At 31.2% G+C, this 21,617-nt stretch overlaps 2 protein-coding genes across 2 annotated transcripts in view; both read right to left on the bottom strand.

Moving 5' to 3' along the window:
- The window catches only part of LOC125814193 (14-3-3 protein 7), a 330,997-nt gene that overhangs the window by 243,872 nt on the left and 65,508 nt on the right, over nucleotides 1–21,617 (bottom strand). The gene's annotated exons all lie outside the window — the stretch shown is intronic.
- LOC125814187 (protein PHOSPHATE-INDUCED 1-like) lies at nucleotides 12,809–13,749 on the bottom strand. Its single transcript, XM_049493642.1, has one exon. The coding sequence runs from the start codon at nucleotides 13,747–13,749 to the stop codon at nucleotides 12,820–12,822; it is 930 nt and encodes a 309-aa protein (XP_049349599.1). The 3' UTR covers nucleotides 12,809–12,819.

The following is a 21,617-nucleotide window of genomic DNA, read 5'->3' as shown; positions in this document are numbered from 1 at the left end:
AGCCTTAACTTGATTCTGGAGTATAGACTGTGTGCAAATGAGCTAGACCTTTTCTTTTTTATACTCCTCCTCTTGTTGCTCCATAGCGCCTGTGACAATGCCCAAGTCTTCTTGTAAGGTCAGAATGGTAGAACGATGTTTTCTAACTCTCACTTCAAATATCGCATCACGTTGGGCCAACTCCTCTTTAGCATTCTTCAGGTCATTACTCAAGACATCCAGAGTAGATCTATAGCTTCTTTCAACTTCGAGGCAAGCTTGCTTAATCCTAACCTCAATTTCTGCTTCTCGATCTACAGGTCCTTTCACCGATCCTTCTGGCAATACCTTAGGAGGGGGTTGATCATGAACCCATTCTAAGTATGCTTGGTCCACCTCACCCTTGGTGCGATCCTCCACCCTATCGTGGGGACTTGAGAGCATGCATCCCCCCAAATCTTGAATATCTCTGATTTCCTTAAAGGAATCTCGGGATGAAACTCATACATGAATTCCCGCATATCTTCATTAGGTGGTAAAAATTGGCGTCGACCAAGTTGTCGCATAACTCTAAGTGGCATGTAAGGTTGGACACCTCGAAGGCCCATTAGGACGATGAACGATCGAAAGGTAGACATGTATATCACCTCGGCTAATGGAAACTAATGATAATTCCACACAATCTTATCAGCAGTCAGATTATTGAGGTATTTCTTCCAAGCCTCAATACCCTTCGGAAAACTATGATCTTTGATTCTTTCCTCGTGGCCCCCAATGTAATCATTTCATTCTACTTTGAAGTCCACTATATAAGGGTGATGACGAATGTGCTCGATCATTCATAGTTGTAGTAACATATTGCATCCCTCAAAGTAATCTTCTCCATTCTTGCAAATTGTCAAAGCGTGGTAAATGTCTGCTAGAATCATGGGTACGAGGGTGATATTAGGCTTTTTCTCAAAAGCTGTAATGACTTCAGCCAAATTTATATTGATCTTTCCTCCCCTTTTCGGAAACACCATGATCCCCAAAAAAGCTACTGTGAAGGCATCATAACTGTGTGCTTCCCAGGTCAAACAACACCCGTTATTACGAAGTTTCTTTCCATATAACTCAAACCCATCCATTCGCCCATATCTTTTGTACAAAAATTCTAACGGAACCCATCTGTTATCAAGACAACCACCTATTTCATTCTCATTTATGTGCAATAACTCCAAAAACCTCCTACCACTGATATGTTTTGGTATCATAGGTTCTCCTTCGTGAAGAGTTTTACCCCTTCCTATGAATGCGTCTATCTCCTCTAGTGTGGGAGTGAGTTCAAAGTCAGAAAAGTGGAATACATTTTTTATTGGATCCCAAAAATGAACTAGTGCTTCTATCAAGTCCCGTCGTGGCTCAACAAACAAAAGGCTTAGTAGAAATCCCAAGCGTTTGAACACCACTCTTTTCCCATGATTCGTCATATTTTCATACCATGCCTTCAAAAGTGTCGGAGCCTTATCTAATATCATGACGCGAGGTGATTGATCTTCCATTGGCCTCTTAACTCCCTTTCCATATGGATTCATATTTTCCTATATTATGATAATGACAAATTAGGACTTAATAAAACACATTTTTATTTTTTATAAAATTAAAAATAAAGTAAAAATTATTATATATAATAGTAAAACATGATTGGACACTAAGGAAAACAAACCATCACATTTTTTATTTTATTTTATCTTTAAAAAAAATAAAATTTCTCCTATTAAATAATCTGAGTAGAGTTGAAAGGAGAAAACAAAATTAGTATAAATTTCTTATTTTTTCTTTTTTTTACTCTAAATAATTATTATTATAAGAAGAGTGATTGAAAAAATAAATAAAAAAAAAAAAAAAACACATAAGAAAAATAAGCACTCAAATCTTTTTGTTGTAGTCTAAACCCCTCTTATTAGATAATCCTGCTAGACTTTAAAAAAAAAATAGTATAGTTGGTTTTATTTTATTTTTTCTTAATTTATCTTTACCCCTTTTTCAAAATAAAATAAAAATGATAGTAATAATAATAATAAAAAAAATAATCTTATATTTATGAAAGAAGTACAAATTTTGACAAAGTAAAAGTGTTTAATAAAAGAAGGACACTAAGACATTTGAATATTTAGAATTTTCCTTCTCTTTTTTTTAATTAATTCATCCAAAGCCGGTCGACATTTTGTATAGCCTTCCTAATAGTGCAACAAGTAGAACAAAAAATGTACATGATGGTCTTAAGTGGGGATACCTATCCTAGAAGGACTCGACCCTTGTGTCGAGCCCCATTAGTTTAAAAATATGCATGATGCAGATAAATCGAATCCTATTATGGATAATCATCGCTGAGACTTATTTTACTAAGTTAGCAACCTAATGGAATGAGTGTCTAGACTGGTCGTAAAACGAGTGGACTACTCGAGTCGGGAAGGGATAGCTTACCGGTAGCAGGGCTTTCCGGCCTCACTATTAGTCATTCCCATCTTAAGACATGTGTTACTATAGAATCCTTCCCAGAAGTGTTGCCGCATCTCTGGTATCTCATGGCTCGGGAGCGTAATCGCATCTCCGAATAAAGTATCTCAGAAGACTCAGATGGGTGCGCGAGGAGAGACAGATATATAACAATTCACATAATATCAAAGCGATAAACAAGTAGAAAATAACACATTATACTAACAACACAATATCCAAAAAGAATAATAAAAATAAAGATCAAAGTCATACGCAAGTCAATATTTTGAAGCTCGAATTCTGGTTATCCCCAGCAGGAGTCGCCATCTGTCACACCCCTATTTTCCCCAAATGAGGTGTTTGAAAAATAGAGTTTCTCCAATTAAAGTGACATTTTGAAAAGGGATTATTTTATTTCAGAGTCGCCACTTGGAATTGAGTTTTGATGTTCTAAGTCACCTAATTTTTACCCCTAATCAAAAGGAAGTTGACTCTAATTTTTAATGGTCTGCAAACTAGAAGTCTGGATAAGAAATTCTATTGACCAAGGGGAAGGTGTAAGGCACCCCTCGAGTCCCGTGTTTCTAGCACAGTTGCTTCATTGACTTATATCTTGGCTTGACTTAGTTTTTGGATATAGTATACTTATTAGCTATACATTTAGTTATGTCCACCTTCTTTGATTTATTGTAACTATCTTGTTTAGATTTTTTGGAGTCCGGAGAATTTTAGTATTGTCGTTTTAGTGGGAGTCGATATTTGAATTATAATAGGAGGTAAACTTCTACGGGATTTAGGATTAATTTTAGAAAAAGAAAATGTTAAAGAGGTTAAGACCAATTTCTTGGAAATTTTTTTCTTATTTTTTTCAATTTTTTTTGCACGTTATTTTTTTATAGCTTTTACTTTCATTTTTTATTTTTTATTTTTTTTAACATTCTGTTTCTTCTTCTTCTTACTTTTATTTTATTTTATTTTTATTTTGTCTAACAAAATGTTTCTCTTCTTTTTTTTTCCATTTAAATAATTTTTGGTTAAGTTTTGTTTTCCCTTTTTTATTTTACCTATTCTTTAATTTTTACTATTATTACTTTTTATTCAATTTCATCTTTTGTTTCTTCTGTTTCTGCCTTTTTTATAATAGATGTTTATTTATTTTTATTTTACTTTTACTCTTCTTTTTTTTTACAATCCGTTCCTCTTCTTCTTTTTTTAATCTTCTTTTTTCTCTATTCTACACTATTTTTTCTTTTCTTATTATATTATTTTTTTTTGCTCACATTTTATTTTTTTTAATTCTATATATTATTTTTTAATTAATTTTTTCCCTTTAAACTAATTGAGAGAAAATAATATACGTAGTGATATAATAATTTTCTTCACCAAATGATGATAGTGTGAAATTACTAATAAAAGAACTATCTCACGTTGATGAATTAATGACTCACTCAAATGAATTAATGTTCATCTCCTCCATTTTTAATATTTCGGATACGATAAAAATTATTCTAATAATTAATTGTCTCCATAAGTATGGCAATATTATTTATTTATTAAATTCCAGAAACTCTAAATGATAACTAATACAGAATCTCCAACCAATTTACATGTAATTAAATTAAAGTCATAAACGAAGTTGTCAATTTGTACCATCAAATAAATGTACATAAACATGTTGAAATAAAACTAGGAGTAAACAACAACCATCTTTGGATCAAATTAGTTGATTAAATTAACATCAGGTGTAAAAATAATTCGATGAGCAAATTTAAACAGTAGCAATTCATGCAATCAACAATATGATATGCGTCATAAAATAGTGGCATATAACAATACATGTAATTTTAAGGACTAAATAACATCATAATCGAATTCAGAACAATTATTTCATTGAACTATATAAGGAATTAGAATTACCTTTTCGTAAAACTTAATTCCAATAAAAGAAACCGCTATAATCTACTGATTTCCAAAGTTAATTATAATTAACTTTAAGGAGCCACGAACTTGAATCCACAAAAAAATCTTTCTGACTTAAAGTGTATTGCTTCTTCTTTTTTTTGTACTGTTATTCCGTATAACTGATGATGCTTTATGATGGTGATGTATTGTGATATATATAGGAGTCCTCTTTTTTTAGATACGTGGGGGTGTGGCTCTTTTTTTGTTTTTTTTTTAATTTAATTTTTAGTCGTGTATAGGGGTTTGTTAGTTGCTGATAGGTTTTTCTGGGAATATAGTAGTATAGGGGCGAGTATATGGGAGTGGTGGGGTATGGGAGGTTAGATTATTTAGGTTTTTTTTCTTTTTCATTTTATTTTTTTAGTTTTAGTTTTACTTTACTCTTAAAAGAATTATAATAACATATCAACTAATTATTTAAAATTAATAAAAAATCTAAGAAAAAGTCAACTAGCTATATATGTAAAATCAATTAAATAATACTAGCTTATTTATAAAAACTTAATTTCAAAAATAATATAGATTTTTTGTAATCTTTTATTTCTTTTTAAACAATTGAAAATGAAACATACCTTAAAAAAAGATTCTATTTTTGTTGTTTTCAAATCTTTTAAAATAAACTTAATAAAATAAGAGAAAAGTCAAAATATTAATTTATATTTATAAAAATATTTCAGCTCTAAAAATGGTGTAAAATTTTAAGTTCGGTCAAAAATACATGTCTACAAAGACAACATCGAAAATCTTAACGATGTAAATGAGCCTCAATTGGTGCCATTCGCTTGCCTCCGGCCGAAGGGAATGATGTATTCCACATCACGAGTACTATGTCGCAACTCTTGCAACTAAATGGGCTTTTCAGTGGATTGGCTCATAAAGACCCTCATGAGCACATTTGAAATTTCGTGGATGTGTGCGGACCATTCTCCTTCAAAAATATATCCCAAGATTCGGTTCGTTTACGGTTGCTCCCATTCTCTTTGATGGGAGAAGTATGCAAGTGGCTAGCTGAATAGACACGCGACTCAATAACTTCGTGGGAAGAGTTGGTCACTGCATTTAATATGCAATTTTTCCCTCCTTCGAATATAATGACTCTTCGGGACAGTATCTAAAGCTTTAAGCGTTTGAAGGGCGACCCAATTCATGAGACTTGGCTGCGATTTAAGAAGTTGGAGCTCCAATGCCCAACTCATGGCTTGCCTGACAACGTTTTGCTGCAGTATTTCTATCGGAGCCTAAACTCAGTGAACAAGGGTGTTGCTGACTAACTTTCTCCAGGAGGTTTGATGAAACAGTCTTACGTGATAGCAGCTCAGCTATTGGATGGCATGACCACGATAAATTGTGTTTGGTACACCCGTGAAGACCAACTCTCCCCTCTTACATTCAAATTGACCAAGGATTAGATGGAAAAAGATCAAGAGAGAGACCAAAACATGACTAAAATCATGACACAACTTGATATTTTGTCCAAAAATGTCATGGGAGCTGGTGCTCGAGGTGTCAATGCTGTGGATATAGGGTGTGCAAATCCTGAAGAGGAAAAGTTTGATGTTTTGTACAATAAAGAGGTGAACTTCCTAGCCAACCAAGGCGGTGGTTATCATTTAAACTACCCAAGGCAGGGTGGTAACCAAGGTTGGGCTAGAGATGAAAGTTGGAAAGAGCGTGAATGGAGAGACAGTAATCCTAATTGGAAGGATGGGGAAAAGGATAGGTATGTGCCTCCCCACGAGCCCCAAAAGTCAAAGGATTCGGAGGGTGGTAGGTCTGAAGATATGTTTTCTCGTATCCTCAACAAAGTTGAGGAGTCAGATAAGATCTTGAAAGAAATAAAAGAAGACGTGTCGACCCTTAGCCAGACCGTTACCTCCTATTCAGAATCAATCAATCAGCTGGAGACCCAAATGGGTCAGATGTCGTCTCACCTAAATCCGAGACAAAAAGAGGGGTTGCCTAGTGACATTATGGTAAACCCCAAGAATGAAGTTTGAAGGTGGACTTGTATCGTGCCGCGACGTTAATTAAGGCGTTGTTTGGGAGACAACCCAAAACCCCTTTATTACTTTTATTTGTATTTTGGTAAAATAATGATGTGTTATTTGTACAGGTTGAAGTGTGGAAAGTGTTCAAAAATTGCAGGGTGGTGAGCAACAGGTCTAGTCGACGAGCCCGACCTAATCCACTGTTTGACTCAAGACATCTTCAAATTGGAGTCTGTAAAACTCGGCGAGCCTAGGAAATTATTGGCGAGTCGCTGACCATGACAGTAATCCCGACGGATACCGTCGTTGCGACCCCCGCACTAACTGGGGGTCCTGTAAAATTCAGCGAGAAAAATGAACACTCGACGTGTCGCCGAGTGGATAGGCGAGTTCGACTAATGTCGTCGAACGGGCGAAAAACTGGATGATTTTGCAAGTCAAAGGTTTAAAAGTTTCAAACTCATTCACTTTTCCTCACTTTTTATCTTCCCAAACTCACGCACGCACGCTAGTTCCTATACTTTCACATGTTTAGTGTTGATTTGTGCTCGGAGTTGGATTACATTACCGTCTAGCGTTTCAATCTTCTCTTAATCAACACCAAATGTTGCTTTTTTATACACTGAGTTTATTTTCTCAAAAGTTATACTCATTTGCAATAGCCTAATCTTGTTGAAGTATTATGATCCTGCCTGATAGGATTAGATTGTTTACATGCATGATTTAATTTGATAATCTTGCTCGAGTAGTAGTGACTATTGAATTCCCGTAATTGTATGCCTTAAACTGGATTAAAATTCAAGGGGTTGTGCTTAGGTATTATGGGTCCGACCTTAATTGTACTAGTGCATGCTTTGATTTTGTTTTCATGGGTTGCGGGGTTGAATTCGAGAAGTGGATTGAAAATAGGCATGTTCGGTCGTTTGGCGAGCTAGGTCGAGTTCGCCAAACCACTCGGCGGTTCACCTAATGTCCCCATTTCGCCTTTGATTTCATGCTCTATTTGATGATTGATTATGTAATTTTCGACGAGAAGCTTGATGTCGCTGAAAAGCTTCTATTTCGACCTTTGTCTGCACCCCTGAACCTTTGTGCACTGGCTCAAATGTGATTTCGTTTAGTTGTTATGTTTGAACTTAATGGGATTGTTGTTGCAAGTACGATTTCATCTTAGTATTTTTGGCTTGCTCGAGAGAGAGGTTTTAAAACTAAGACTACTAAATCGATAGCCTGTGATTATTGGGTCGTCGTGGGTTCAGCTCGAGAGAGAGTGAATCCTAGGTCTTTTCCCACACATTCAGCTCGAGAGAGTGAATGAGCTAAGGCGGAGGTTGTGCTTAAAAGTGGCAACTAGGTGTTCGAGAGAAACCGAGTTGATTCGGGGTAAGTTGCTCGAGAGAGAATTTACCCCTCACTAATGTCTAGCCTAGTTACAAATGTTCAGCAATTGACTATCAATAGCATTTATCCGATTGAGTAGTTTATCCCATATTCCTGTCACATCCCAAGAATCTCGTCTCCTTATATTCGCATCTTTATATTTTCACTGTTTTTGTTCACTAGTTGAATGCAAAACCCCCCTTGATAATTGACATTCGTGTCAACCCCTTGATTTATCATGTTTTTACTTGATAATATTTTTAGCTATGGTTAACTCTAGCATATTCGCGCTTGACTCTTAATTCTCAGAAACCGTTCCCTTGGGACTCAATCCCAACCCATTCGATTGGGTTATATTACTATTATACGATCGTAAACACTTGAATTGGAAGTTGTGTCTTGATTACGCAAACATCAATCCGCTAGCCTCGTATGCCTAACCCGCAAGCATAAGAGACAAGTCCATGGGCTATGAATTTTAAAAATATTTATTATATATATTTTATGCAATGTTTTATTTGTTAAGATTTTGTCAATAAATATTTTTAAAATATCAATATAAAATCAAGTCTAACTTTTTTGCACGTCTTTTACATTTTAGGGTCGTAAGCCCATTAAATTTTCTTATTAGCCCAAACTCATTACTCCATTATTACTATGAATCTTTGACATCTTCTACTTTTGTTTTTATGCCTTATTTTCCGCTATCCCTTTATTGTCTGGTTTATGAAAATAGTGATCATGTAATGTTTTTTGCTCGGATGAATCTTATTAATGTTGTATCTTGGCAGTTATATTTTTGTTTTGTAAGTATTCACTGAAGTATGTGTAATTCATGAATGAATTTCTGTATATTGATGTCGTGTTCATCAGACATCAACGTTCGATACTCTTTCTAAGAGGCCAATATTTTCCATTTTTTCGTTGAAGGATCAACCCGTCCCAACCCGTGGCCCGTTTAGGGATGAGTTGGACTGCTATTTTATACGCCCTTTAACTAAAAAGGTCAGCCCGTCCTAACTCATTTAATTCTCTAGCCTGTTAGGGTTGGGTTGGGTTGAGTCAACCCATTTTGACAGCTCTACCTTCGGATGAGCACTTTGTGTGCACCGAGTAAACCCAACTGTTTGATATATATGTTAAAAAAGATTGATTGGTATAGTTTTCTCTATATATAATATATACACAAAATCAAATGAAGACGAAAAAATGGCCATTATTTAATATTGATTTAATGAGATAACAAATTTTTCAAAATAATATTTTTTAAAAATCAAATTTTAAGTGTGGAAAAGAAAAAAAATAAGTGGAAAAAAATTAGGACCACTTTCAATAATTAGTTACTCCCTCCATTTGACCAAAGTATTGACTGCAAGTGCATTTCTTAATCAAAATATTATCGGCAAGAGCATTTTTTAGTCAAACTATAAACAAAGGACATTTGTGTTCCTTTCACATAGTTTAAAGACATTTTTGACCCTTTTCCCTTAAAACAATTACTGCTTTTGGCCATTTCCTTTAATTTCTTCATCTAATTTCCTTTACTCGCTTTAGAAGCGTCTATGGAATTATATTCCGATCATTAAATACACAATTCAAATTTGTTTCCCAAACGTGATTTGGTATTAAGAAAAATTAATAAATAACGTATTTAAAAGTTGCTATTACTAATCTTAACACGACTTTCTAGTTTTTGATTTATAACATTAGATTCTAACAATATGTAAAGAATACTAAAAAAATTAATTTAAAAATAAAATTAAAAGTCCTAATAATTAAATAACAAAATATTTTTCCATAAATATAGTAATTCAGTCCCTTGATTTTCTTTCAATTAATTGATTTTTATTTTTATTGTTATTGTTATCCTTCTTCATATTTCTTTCCTCCTCGTTATTCTCAATCATTTGGTAAAGATTTTTAAACTTTCATCACCAAAAGTAAAAGAGTTTATCCAAATCTTGATTCAACATGCAATTTTTAATCTGGTTCAATCAATTAATTATTTATTTACTTTTTCTTATTTTATAAGTTTTTTGTTTTGATCTTGTTTTTTTATTTTCTTAATCATTTTTGAAATTTTAATTTCGTTTTTTACTTTTTTTTATTATGATCTGGAACTTTATTTTTGAGAAATAAAAAATTACTTTTCTGAAAGTTTGATCTCATTTTTTGGTGTGCTTTATTGTATCTAAAATGCGTGTTTTTGTGTGTCAAATAAGTGTATTTATTAATTTTGAAATCTGTTGTAATTGCTTTTTCATTTATATATATTTTAGAATAAAAATCACTACAACACGAAAATATTATTACATAAAATATAAATTTCTCTATATTATATTAAGAAAAGTCCAAATCTTGGAGATGTCATACGCTCTTTTAGAATTATAATCCATTGATTTATTCATCTAATACAATTTAAAATTTCTCTATTATATATTAAGAGAAGTCCAATCTCGGAGATGTCATACACTCGTTTATTATTAAATGCTTTTTTTATAACAAATAAATAATAAAAATTTGAATATAATGACGGATAATTACTATTCTAGTAGAATAAAAAATATTGATTAGCGAGATATTCACAGTTTACATAACTAATTGGAGCTATAATTACATAGTGGACTAAACTTTTATCAGGATAACTTTTTATTTTGAAATGAAGATATATAAAAGTTGATATAAATTACTGGCGCAACAAGTAATAAGGAAAGAAAAGTAAAAATAATAATTAAAAAAAACTATATGATTACAAGCTAATTACTTACGAAGAGATTGTCATTCGAGAAAAAATCTTAAGAAGTTTAAGGAAAAACATAATTGGAATAATTGACTTTGTGATCTTTGCCCCACCTTTATAGATTTCGTTATATTTATATATTTATTTATTTTCGTAAGAGACATATATGAAATCCTAAGAAAATATGTGACTTCATTTTGTGATTTTTTAATCTTAAAGAAAACATGTTTTGTAGTTCTTTTTTTTTTTACATAAAATAATAAAGTAAAACAAATTAAATATTGAAAAGCAAAATAATTGGAAGGGGATGATACCCACAAGGCGTCCACAACATTAGGAATTAGGATCGCTTTGATTGATGGAATGGGGTAGATTAGGATATCCATGGACCATGAGATTAATTATAGGCCCTTAATTATATCACAATTTTATCACGAATGACAAGATAAAATAATTTTGAATTCAACTAACACTCATAACCAAATGCAGGATAAAATTATTCATATTTTATTGTAACATTATTATCCTTAATCTCATTAACCAAAAGAATCAATTTTTAAAAAAAAAAAAAGTAAGAAACTTTTTTTTTTAATTCATCGTTGAAACTTCCCTTACCATAAAATCATAGTTTTGAGATTTTTTCTTTTGTTATTCATTCGGTGTCCAGAGATCCTATTAGAGTCTCGATTAAATCCAGATTGCGCATTGCAAGACTCATTCAGAAATGACGCTCCCAACAAGATTTTCTCTATATCTAGGGCTCAAATTCGTAACTTCTGATTAATGATAAAATATTCTCACCACTAAACCACAATCCATGTTGGTTAGTTTTGAGCAATTGCTTTTTCGTCCTCATCTTCATCTTGATCAAAACCAAATAATATATATTTGGTAGGAGCTAGATAACTCAATATTGCTCATATATTTACTTATGTCATACTACCCTTAAATTGCAAGTGATTTTTTTGAGAATAAAATTGCAAGTGATTTTACACTATAAAGGTAGAGGAAAAAAGTACCCTGTATTTTATAATAGGAAGGTAACAATTCTCTTTTTAATTTCATGTTCCATAATATCTACTCATTAATAATACTCCTAATATAAAATTATCTTCCTTAAAGTTGAGTAAGTCTTCAATAATTCACTACTCTTGGAAATTTATTCAAACACCACCACCCAAGAAAAGAAGTGCAAAGAAAAGTGGGACAGGGCAATGTGAAAAGAGAGATTAGTTCACAAAATATGTATATCAAATAATGTAAATCATGTATATCAAATAATGTATATCTAATACTTTTTAATGTATCACATAAGTATTGCATCATTAGAATGAAATGGTCATATAATATATCACACTTTTCAGTATAACACATTATTAGAGCACAAAAAATCCTATATAGATGAGTATTATTGACTACACTATGTCAAAAATTTAAAAGAAGTTCTGTATTTGGGCTATCTGATGCCCAAAACTAATAAACGTGAGGTGGGAATATAGCCCAAGTTTTATTCTCATGTCCATTAACCAAGGCCAAGTTTTAACTATATATACAAAATTAACTAATTTGCAGCTAATGGGCCAAAACATCCCGGTCACTAATTTACCTGTATATGCAATGTATCTATATTGTATGAATAAAGTATAACTATGTATATGTAATATATAAATAATGTATCTACACTATTATACACAAAATCAAAGAGAGAAGGAAAAATGACCTATGATTCTTATATTAAAAAATTTAAAGGGATAGCCAATTAATCGGAAACAAATATAAAAAATAATAATCAAACTTTAAGAGTGGAAAAGAGAAAAATAAGATTAGAGACCGAAGCTCGGACTTATTTTAATCATTAGTTAAATGAAAAAATAGCCATTTTTGGTAAATTAATGATAATTAAGCCATTTTTAATTAATAACATAACTAAGTAGTCATTCTATTTAATTTTCTAATTTACAATATGCTTCTTCAGCGGCCCACTATTATATTCTCTCTATTTTCGACCTTAAACAATTATGATCATTTTATTAAACTTGTAGCAGGATTGTTTTCAACCATAGACAAAACAACTACATATTAAACAGACTTTTTATAGCCACAAAAATATCATGCCACGTTTATAGCTAACACCATACACCGTCGTATCAAAGGTAACAAAATATATATCAAGTACGACACACAGAAAATTACATTTTCCTAAAAGTAAATGTTAAAAAGCTACATATATAAACAAAATTTACATAACTAAAAGTAAAAATGTAGAGTGCTCAATCTTCGAATAGAATTGTCCTAGACGATAGTTGAACAAGCTGATTTATTTGGATCAAAAAGCCCAGGCAATAGATACTTCCTTCCGTTTGTACCATGTGCATTATAGCTTGCACCCGTTATCGAATCCACAAGCAGCTCACCCGCATAACCCGGATAAGCCCCTTTACCGTACAACCCGGCGCAAGCCGAAGCCGCCTCTAACGGGGCTTCAGCCGGGCCTTGGTAGTAACCGTTCCCATACGGGTTTGTTACTACTCCAGCCAAAAGACTCGCTATATTTACAACCATGCCATCCGCACCAACATCACCGTTTGGTGCACCCAACGGCTTGGCTTGGGGTCCGTAAATAGGTTGGTGAAACGGCCACGCACATTGACCCGGACATTGAGTCGCTGAATTACCCACCCATATGAAAACGGATCTTTTTCCTTGACCCGACCCGTGATACCCGCAATTGCCCATGCAGAAGCCTTCAACTGCAACATCTTGGGCTGTTAGGACCAAAATTAATTCACCTTTTTTCGAGTGAACCAATTCTGATATTTGGGATTTTTTTAGGGTTTTTCCAATTGAACAATTTTCGTCCGTGAATTGATTGGATAGAACTAAACGGGTCTCTTTTTTACCCGCTTTTGTCAAGTAGGTCTGAATAGTTTGCCCCCATTTTGTAACAGTAGGTGTGTCACGTGACCAAATTTTACTAGGAGAATTTAGAGATCGGAGAAAATCAACGATAATAGATTTTTGGGCAGGTGAAAATTTTCCATACCAAAGAATGGATATTTTTATTTCACTTTCTAATAAATCGCCATTATGGTACGTAAGACTCATTGAAGGTGGTTGATATAGTGAAAACAAGTTTCTTGCTCCATAAGTAATATGGAGCAAGCTGAGGAAAACAAGAACAAGAAGTGGATAAGGGGTTTTGGAATAGTCAAAGGAACTCATATTTGAGAAATGTATATAGAGTAAATGAAGTTTTTTTCTTAAAAAAAAGTTGGATTATGAATTTGGATATAGGTATGGGGTGAAGTGATGAGGGTATTTATAGATGATGAGATGCATGAATATGTTTGTAAAGTAGGGGATTCAATCTTCATATGTTGCTTTAATGAGCAGAAAGATTATAAATTGGCTCTCACGGTGTATATAATAATTCAAAATTGGGATGCGATGCAATTTAAACTAATGACTCATTCATTTATTAATTCATTTCATTTTAATCGTTCAAATTCAATTCAATCCAACTCATTTGACACGTTTGAATGGCGGATATAGGAATCTAATCAGATAGATTACATGTTGCAAAGAGGAATTGGTAGTGTGTCAAGTGGGCAATGAGCATGTGTTCTAAGCTCTTCCCAAGAAAAGTCGACGTAATTTTTCAATTTCTTTAGTAGTATCTCAAAAAGATCAATGTTTTGAATAGAGATTTAACATCTTAATTTAATTATTATTCCAAGAAGCTTTTGTTTTTAAATTATGTAGCTTGTGCATGCATGACGCTATGCAAGCAGTATTAAACAATTGTCCTAATTAAGAAACCTAAAATATGTACCATATACTCCCTCTGTTTCAAATTATAGTGATGTTTTTTATTTTCACATGCCCTTTAAAAAAACATTAATCATGAAAAATATTTGAGGATATAAGTTTATAGTCTTCAAGGCATCAATTATGAAAAATTTTGAACTTTTAAAATGACAAATATTTCGAAATGATTATAATTTTTAAAAATTATAACAGATAATTTGAGTCTGGAGTATAATCTTTAGCTAATATAGAGCTACAATTTCTTAATGCACGACTTTAGATTAAGGTTAGCAAGGGGCGGTGGACCTTGGAGTTGCTTATGGTGAAGGGGATATGCGTCTCGAATCTTGATATAATTAGCTTTGGGAAACTTAAAATAACTAATGAAGTTGGACGGATAAATACAATAATGAATTCTGGAAATATATCAGAACGATTCATTATTATTTTTGTGTATTAAAATAAGAATATCATAATCAAGTCATCGAGTGACATAAAACAACATATCGGAATTGAGATCTCTCTGTTCAATTTTACTTGTAGCATTTTGAGTTATGAGAGTCAAATAGGCTAATTTTCAAATCTAAATTGAATGAGATTAATTTACTATTAAAATTTAAAATTTAGCTAGTCGATAACTATACAGAAAATATTAGTATAAGTTAATAATTCTTCTCATATATTAATATAATGGCAAAAATATATCTTAAAATATTAATCAAAGTCTATACAATTATGTAAAAATGAAAAATGAGTATATAGAAGATTTAATTTGTATCAAGCTTTTACTGGATAAATGGAAAAAGATTAACCCACCTTAACGTCAGACAATTTAGAAATTAGGAAGCTCTTGAAAATATATTAGATGAAAAACTTTCACTAACTAAAACAATCAAGTTAAATTAAGTATTTCGCCCTCCATTTTAATGTAAGTGATGTTTTGGACACATCCCTTGAGAAACTAATTGTTCATGGAAAATAAGAATTGTTTTTAGTAACTTACCCTAAAATTAATAAATACTTTTGAAAGAAATGTAACTCTTTAGTAGTTCTTTGGATATATAAAACCCTCTTTATTTCAAATATGATAAAATTGGAAGAGCATTTCTCAATTATCTATACCACCGCTTATTTTAAAACAAAATAAAATACCATTTATTTTGAAACAAAAAAAAAATACTGCACAAAAAGAATCGTTTTATTGGGGGTAGTGGGGTTTTATGAGCCGATTACTTGTGTAAAATGTATGCTATGAGTGCATGCATGCAAAATTAACCTGGAATTGAATTTCTGATTCAATAAATCAAATATATTGTGTGAAATTTCAAATTTGAACTCATAAAGTTCAAATTATAGATTTTTTTATCTACAAATTATAGATAAAAAAACAAATTAGTCCCTCCATCTCTTTTTACTTGTCAAATTTTAACTTGACGGCTATTAAGAAAATAATGATTGGTAATGGTATAGTGTGTATACTATTTTACCCTTATTAATTGATACTCCCTCTGTCCACTTTTAATTGTCATGTTGTACTTTTCGAAAGTCAATTTGACTAATTTTCAAAGTTAAATTAGATTACATTAATTTGATATTTCAAATAAAAAAATTTGATATTAAAAAACTATACGAAAAGTACTATAAATTTCAATTTTTTGCATATCAATATGATGAAAAATACGTCGTAAAATGTAAGTCAAAGTCATTATCATTTGACTCTAAAAAATGAAACTATGACAATTAAAAGTGGACGGAGGTAGTAGTGTTTAAACATATTTAGAGCCCGTTTGGATTGGTTTAAAAAGAGTAGCTTTTAAGACAAAAATAAAAAGTCAAATTAAAATGACTTTTAAGTCAAAAAATAAAAAGTAGAGGGAGACCTACTTTTGGTTTTAACTTAATTAAATCATTTTAAACTTATTTTAAGTTATTTGTAACATTGTCATACACTTTCTAACTTATTTTAAGTCATTTTTGACTTATTTTAAATTATTTTTATATTTGTCAAACATTTTAAGAAGTCGAAAACTGACTTAAAAGTAAGTTTGACCAACTTTTAAGTCAATCCAAAAAACCTCTTACTCACTACATTTCTCAAAGACATTAACTCGATGTTAATAAAATGAGGGTATAATACCTTGATTTGTCAAAAATGAGAAGTAAAAAAAAATCAAATTAGGAAATATTTGACAAGTAAAAGTATTTTTTTGTTGAAAATCCCGAAAATTGAAAAAGGTCTGTTTTCTGTTTCTAAGTTAGAATAGCTATGCAAATGCAGTGAATCTAAGCGCGCATTATGGGCATTCCTGTACTTTGTGGGGAGAATAAATTAAATGAATTATGGGTCGTTGGCAAGGCCATACCACAACAAGTTTCGAAAATTATTGACAATGCATGCATGTACGTTCAACTAATATAGCATCGTGCTAGGTATATAATAAACGCGCAATTTATTTAATTATTTGCAGTAGTACTATTAAAGTAATTGAATTTGTGGTAGCATGTCAATTTAATCTCTCTTTATTTTGTTAATATACATTCATTCACCTGTTCCTAGATTTTGTTTGCTGATGTCGAAAATTAATACATTGGGTGTGTTCGGTTCGAAGGAAAATGTTTTTTTAAGGATAAGAGGTCGATTTTTATTTATTTATTGCGTTTGGTACGCTAGCAAAAATATTATCGTAAAAGTATTGTATCGATCTAGAAAAAATATTATGGGAGGTGATGGTTGGGTTGTGGGACGGGGGCTACCGGGTGATGTGAGATGATGTGTGTTGGAGGATAGATAAGACACAATCAATGCATAATGTCATTTTTAGGGCTTGTTTCGCTATTTCCATAAAGGAGTCATGTTTATTATTTTTAAGCAACTTGTTTTTCTCTATAAAATTTTATTTTCAATTTTTTAATGAATTAATTGAACATACATTTTTCATACGTCGTCACCTTTCTATTTTGCTCCCTTAATAACTCGAACTCATGATAACCTTAGAATTGAAAGTGAAAAATGTTAATCGTCTGAGCAACTCCCTCTTATCTACATAGTATCTTTAATCCATGCATGTATATGTTGAATATTTGAGATGACTAATCAACTTGTTCGGTTCTTATTAATTCTTTTTCAACATTTAATTTCAATAAAGATCCTTGCATGTAGTCAAATTTTTGGATAGGATCATAACTAATTAACTATTCTCTTCAATTCTTGAACGACCTACAGCCTCTACTCGAACTGCCATTGATTGAAGTATACAAAAAAGAAAAAAAAGAAAAGAAATAGAAAATAGAAGAATTTATACGTCAATTTCATGTACAACCAATAATTGCATTTTGCAATAAATTTATATGTAACACGTATTACTAAGGCAGAGGCTCACCTACCTTTAGGGATTTACTAAAACTCAGTATATATTGATTTAGATAGTGATATTTTTGACACTTTTTGATTCGTGGATCTGCCTCAAAATTAAAGGTTGAAGTAAGACTCCTATATAATTATTAAATTTTATATATTTGTATAAGTAAAATAATATTATATTAAGAAGCCCACTCGTGTACTAAATGTACATAAATCGATGTATAAGCCATTTATTATCCACGTTATGTTTGTTAATTGTAAAGGAAACCAGACAGCTTTGATTTGTATACCAACACATAAAAACACTCTTTAGACACTCACTGTGGTTTCTTCGAACTAGAGATTATTATTAGAATTTATAGAACATAATCATTTGTTTTTTCCCAATGTTTATTTGGTTCAAAACCTTTGATCTAATTTATATGGTACTTTTTGTTTCTCATTTGAATATATTTTTTTTAAAATTAACTCCTTAATTTAAAACTAAATGTTAATAAGTTGTAATTATTCTTATGTCAATATGATAAGATACTATATATTTAAAATATTGATGGAAATCTATATAATTTATATTAAAATAGGTGCGATATGTTTTTGTAGCTATAGAAATTTCGCACTCACTCCATCTCAGTTTAATTGTGTTAGTTTTATTGAGTATGAACTTATAAAATTAAATAAGGAGAGACTTTTGAATTTTCTCATTTTAAACTTGTCATATAAGATGTTGGATTTAAAAAACTTACTAAATGTAGGAAAATAAATTCGTTTTGAAATAAATTTTAAAAAATAAGACATTTAAACTGAGACGGAGGAAATAACATGTTGAAATACACCACCAATTTCACTATCCTTTTTTTAATTAAAAAATAATAGAATTCATGTTCACTTAATTAATAATGCTACACAAGTTGAAACAATTGAAGTAATACGTACCCAAGTATCTCGTAGACGAAAAGGTTTAACTACTTTCTAGACATGACCCAAAGCAATAGCCAATTAGAGGGAAAATATGTTAACTGGCAGGGGCAGCTATAGCCTTTAGCACTTGGTCCTATCTTATCTACTTCTCTTATTAATTTAATTTAATATGTAAAAAAGTCAAAATCTACACATGTGGCTAATGTAGTAGATGTGATTAATGAAACTTGAAGTCAAACATATGATATGAGTTATAATAATTTGTTAGCTATTATCTTCCCTTCTATGAACTTTCTCTTAAGATATATACATACATAAATATCAATATGGCTTGTGGTACAGTAATGAAATTACTTTATTTTTAATCTAATATTTTAAATTTGGGTTTCAATTTTAGGTATGTGAAAGTTTTATTGAGACCGTCACTCCAAAATAGGCCTTATAATGCATGCATGATTTAGATTTCATCGGAGCTCCAATATATACCGAGATCAACCACCGAATGTAAAACCAATTATATGAATTTCTTAATATATCACTTGAAAGCCTCATATTCCATCCTATAAAGATAGTGATAAGGTTTTTGTATATCTTAGTCTCTTCGAATTCTATTTGTGAGATTCCACTATATATGTTTATTTTTTAAAAGTTTCATATTACATGTTAGATCCATCTTTAATATATAATCTAAAAAAGGCAGTGTCGTGCAGGGCCTCTTTGCTTAGTCAAAATAAAAAAACATGTTATTAAATGCATGCATATCCAAATCTTACGTAGGAAATGAAGTTTCAAAAATCGACAAGCTGGCCAGTGGCCACTCGTGCAGTCTACATATCTAAGCTATAGAAATGGAGTATATTTCTAAGATAATATGTTTGCTAGGACAAAAGGAAACAGGGGAAATTTTATTTGGACAGAAGAAAAAAAGAAATTTTTATCTTAAGGTAGAGACAGAAACACACATTTAATTTGATTACACCATAGATTTAGCCATTGCAAGTGGAGAGACAACAAGATTTTGACTTCTAAGTTATAACATTAACGACTCATAAGATAAGGCACAACACTGTTGAAGTAATGTTTTAAAATATTTACTAGAGTATGATTTATGGGATGGATGTCTCAATTTATAGTTTAGTTTGAACACAAGTTACGCCAAAATTAGTATATTGAGAAGAGTTATTAAGATATTATTTTTTATTGATGGTGTTATTTGTTATATTAAGGGAAAAAGGTTCATAGGACCTCAAAATGTATTTGTTCTTTTATTTATAGATAATCAATATCAATATTATTATTCCTTGATCCGGCAAATATAAAATATTCCTTACTTTGGTGTTTACTATATACGAGAATTAGTAACCAAATAAGGAATAAAACAGTACTGAAATTTTAAAGTATTAGGCTAAAATCATCCTTGAAGTATCATGGTGTGCACAAAACTATTTGTGTTTATACATGCATCGTACCAAACATTCCATAAGAGTATTGTCATATATAACACAAGGTGCATTTGGTATGAAAGAAAATAATTAATTAATCTCAAAATCAATTTTAGGAAGAGTTTATCCTCTACTTGGTTGAGATAAAATTACCGAATAATTTTATTATGGACAAGTTATTTCGAGATTATAATGTTATTTTTATTCCACATTAAGATTGAGATAACTAATCCAAAATAATTAATTTTGAAATAGCTAATCATAGAATAACTTAGCTTGTTTCACAAACCAAACAAACCCTTACATTTATCTAGTCACTTCAAAGATAATTGAAGGTGGTAATATTTTTTGTAACAAATGGACTTAGCAACTTGAAAAATAAATTAAGTATATAAACTTTCTATCTGACTTTAGCATCTGTCGAACACATTTAAGTGAAACAATAGAAATAATTTTTTTTATCTGAATTTCAATTTTCTTTGTTCTAGTACAAGTCAAGTTAAATTTACAAAAAAAATTCAACAAGTTAAATTATACGTAGAAATAAAATAAAATTTAATTTATAGAAAGTAGTGTTGGTAGAACAATAAAAAAGAAGAGACAAATGGCAGAGATAAAATGTTTGGCAGGTAAGATGTAAGGCAGAGTAAATGATATTCCCTCGCATTGGATCCCTCTATAACTTCAAGCATGCATCAACTGCAAATATTCAATCTCACATTTTCTTGTATTTAATTCAATTAAGATTCTTTAGGGAAAAAAAATATTCAATTCGATTGACCATAGAAGGTCTTGTTCACGTGCTTAACTGGCATATTTAGTTGTATGTACAGTAAATTTTCGTTTGACCTGACCCGACCGCAAAAGCGTATTCAGGATTTTGAGATGATGGGTGCACTATTACGAAAAGGTGGATTTAAGATATAAATTTGATCGGTTTAACATTTAGGTTCTTATCACTAAACAATAGTTAAAATTTTAAAATTATAGGTCCAAAATTATTTTTACCTATCCAAACAGCCACTTAAAGAGGCGTTAAACAATTTTAGAAAGGAAAATAAAACGAGATAAATAAAAATATTCAAATTTCTAACCTCAGTTAGAGAGGTGCACCCAATCATAATCGCACGGTATGATACTTCAACTATGGGTTCACATATCTATATTTAAATATATTTTTAAAAAGTATAACACTACTATACATGATTTCGGGAGGGGAATATGGGTTCACGTGAACCCGATGACCCCCTCCTAGATACGCCCTGCCTGACCGTAGATTTTAAAGTTCAAAATTTGAAAATCGAGAATTTGAGTTTTTAAAAATAATTCCTTTTAAAACTGGTCCTAGTAAGTTTTGGAGAAATCAAAAATATTGTAAAGATAATCTTTTAAGATCGTATAAAAAGTTTATGATCAAACACTCGCTAACAAGCTATTCAACTAAGTTTATAAATTTGATCAACTTATAAACATTTTATAATTATCTACGTGTTCGGCACACATCATAAATGCTTAAAAGTCAAGTATTTATAAATCAATATCAACTAAAAGTCATAAGTCGA

Source organism: Solanum verrucosum, unplaced genomic scaffold (genome assembly GCF_900185275.1).
Source record: "Solanum verrucosum unplaced genomic scaffold, falcon-dt-bn FXZP01000230.1, whole genome shotgun sequence".
NCBI lineage: Eukaryota > Viridiplantae > Streptophyta > Magnoliopsida > Solanales > Solanaceae > Solanum > Solanum verrucosum.
The sequence above is the reverse complement of the archived record's forward strand: the minus strand, read 5'-3'. Positions and strand labels throughout refer to the sequence as shown.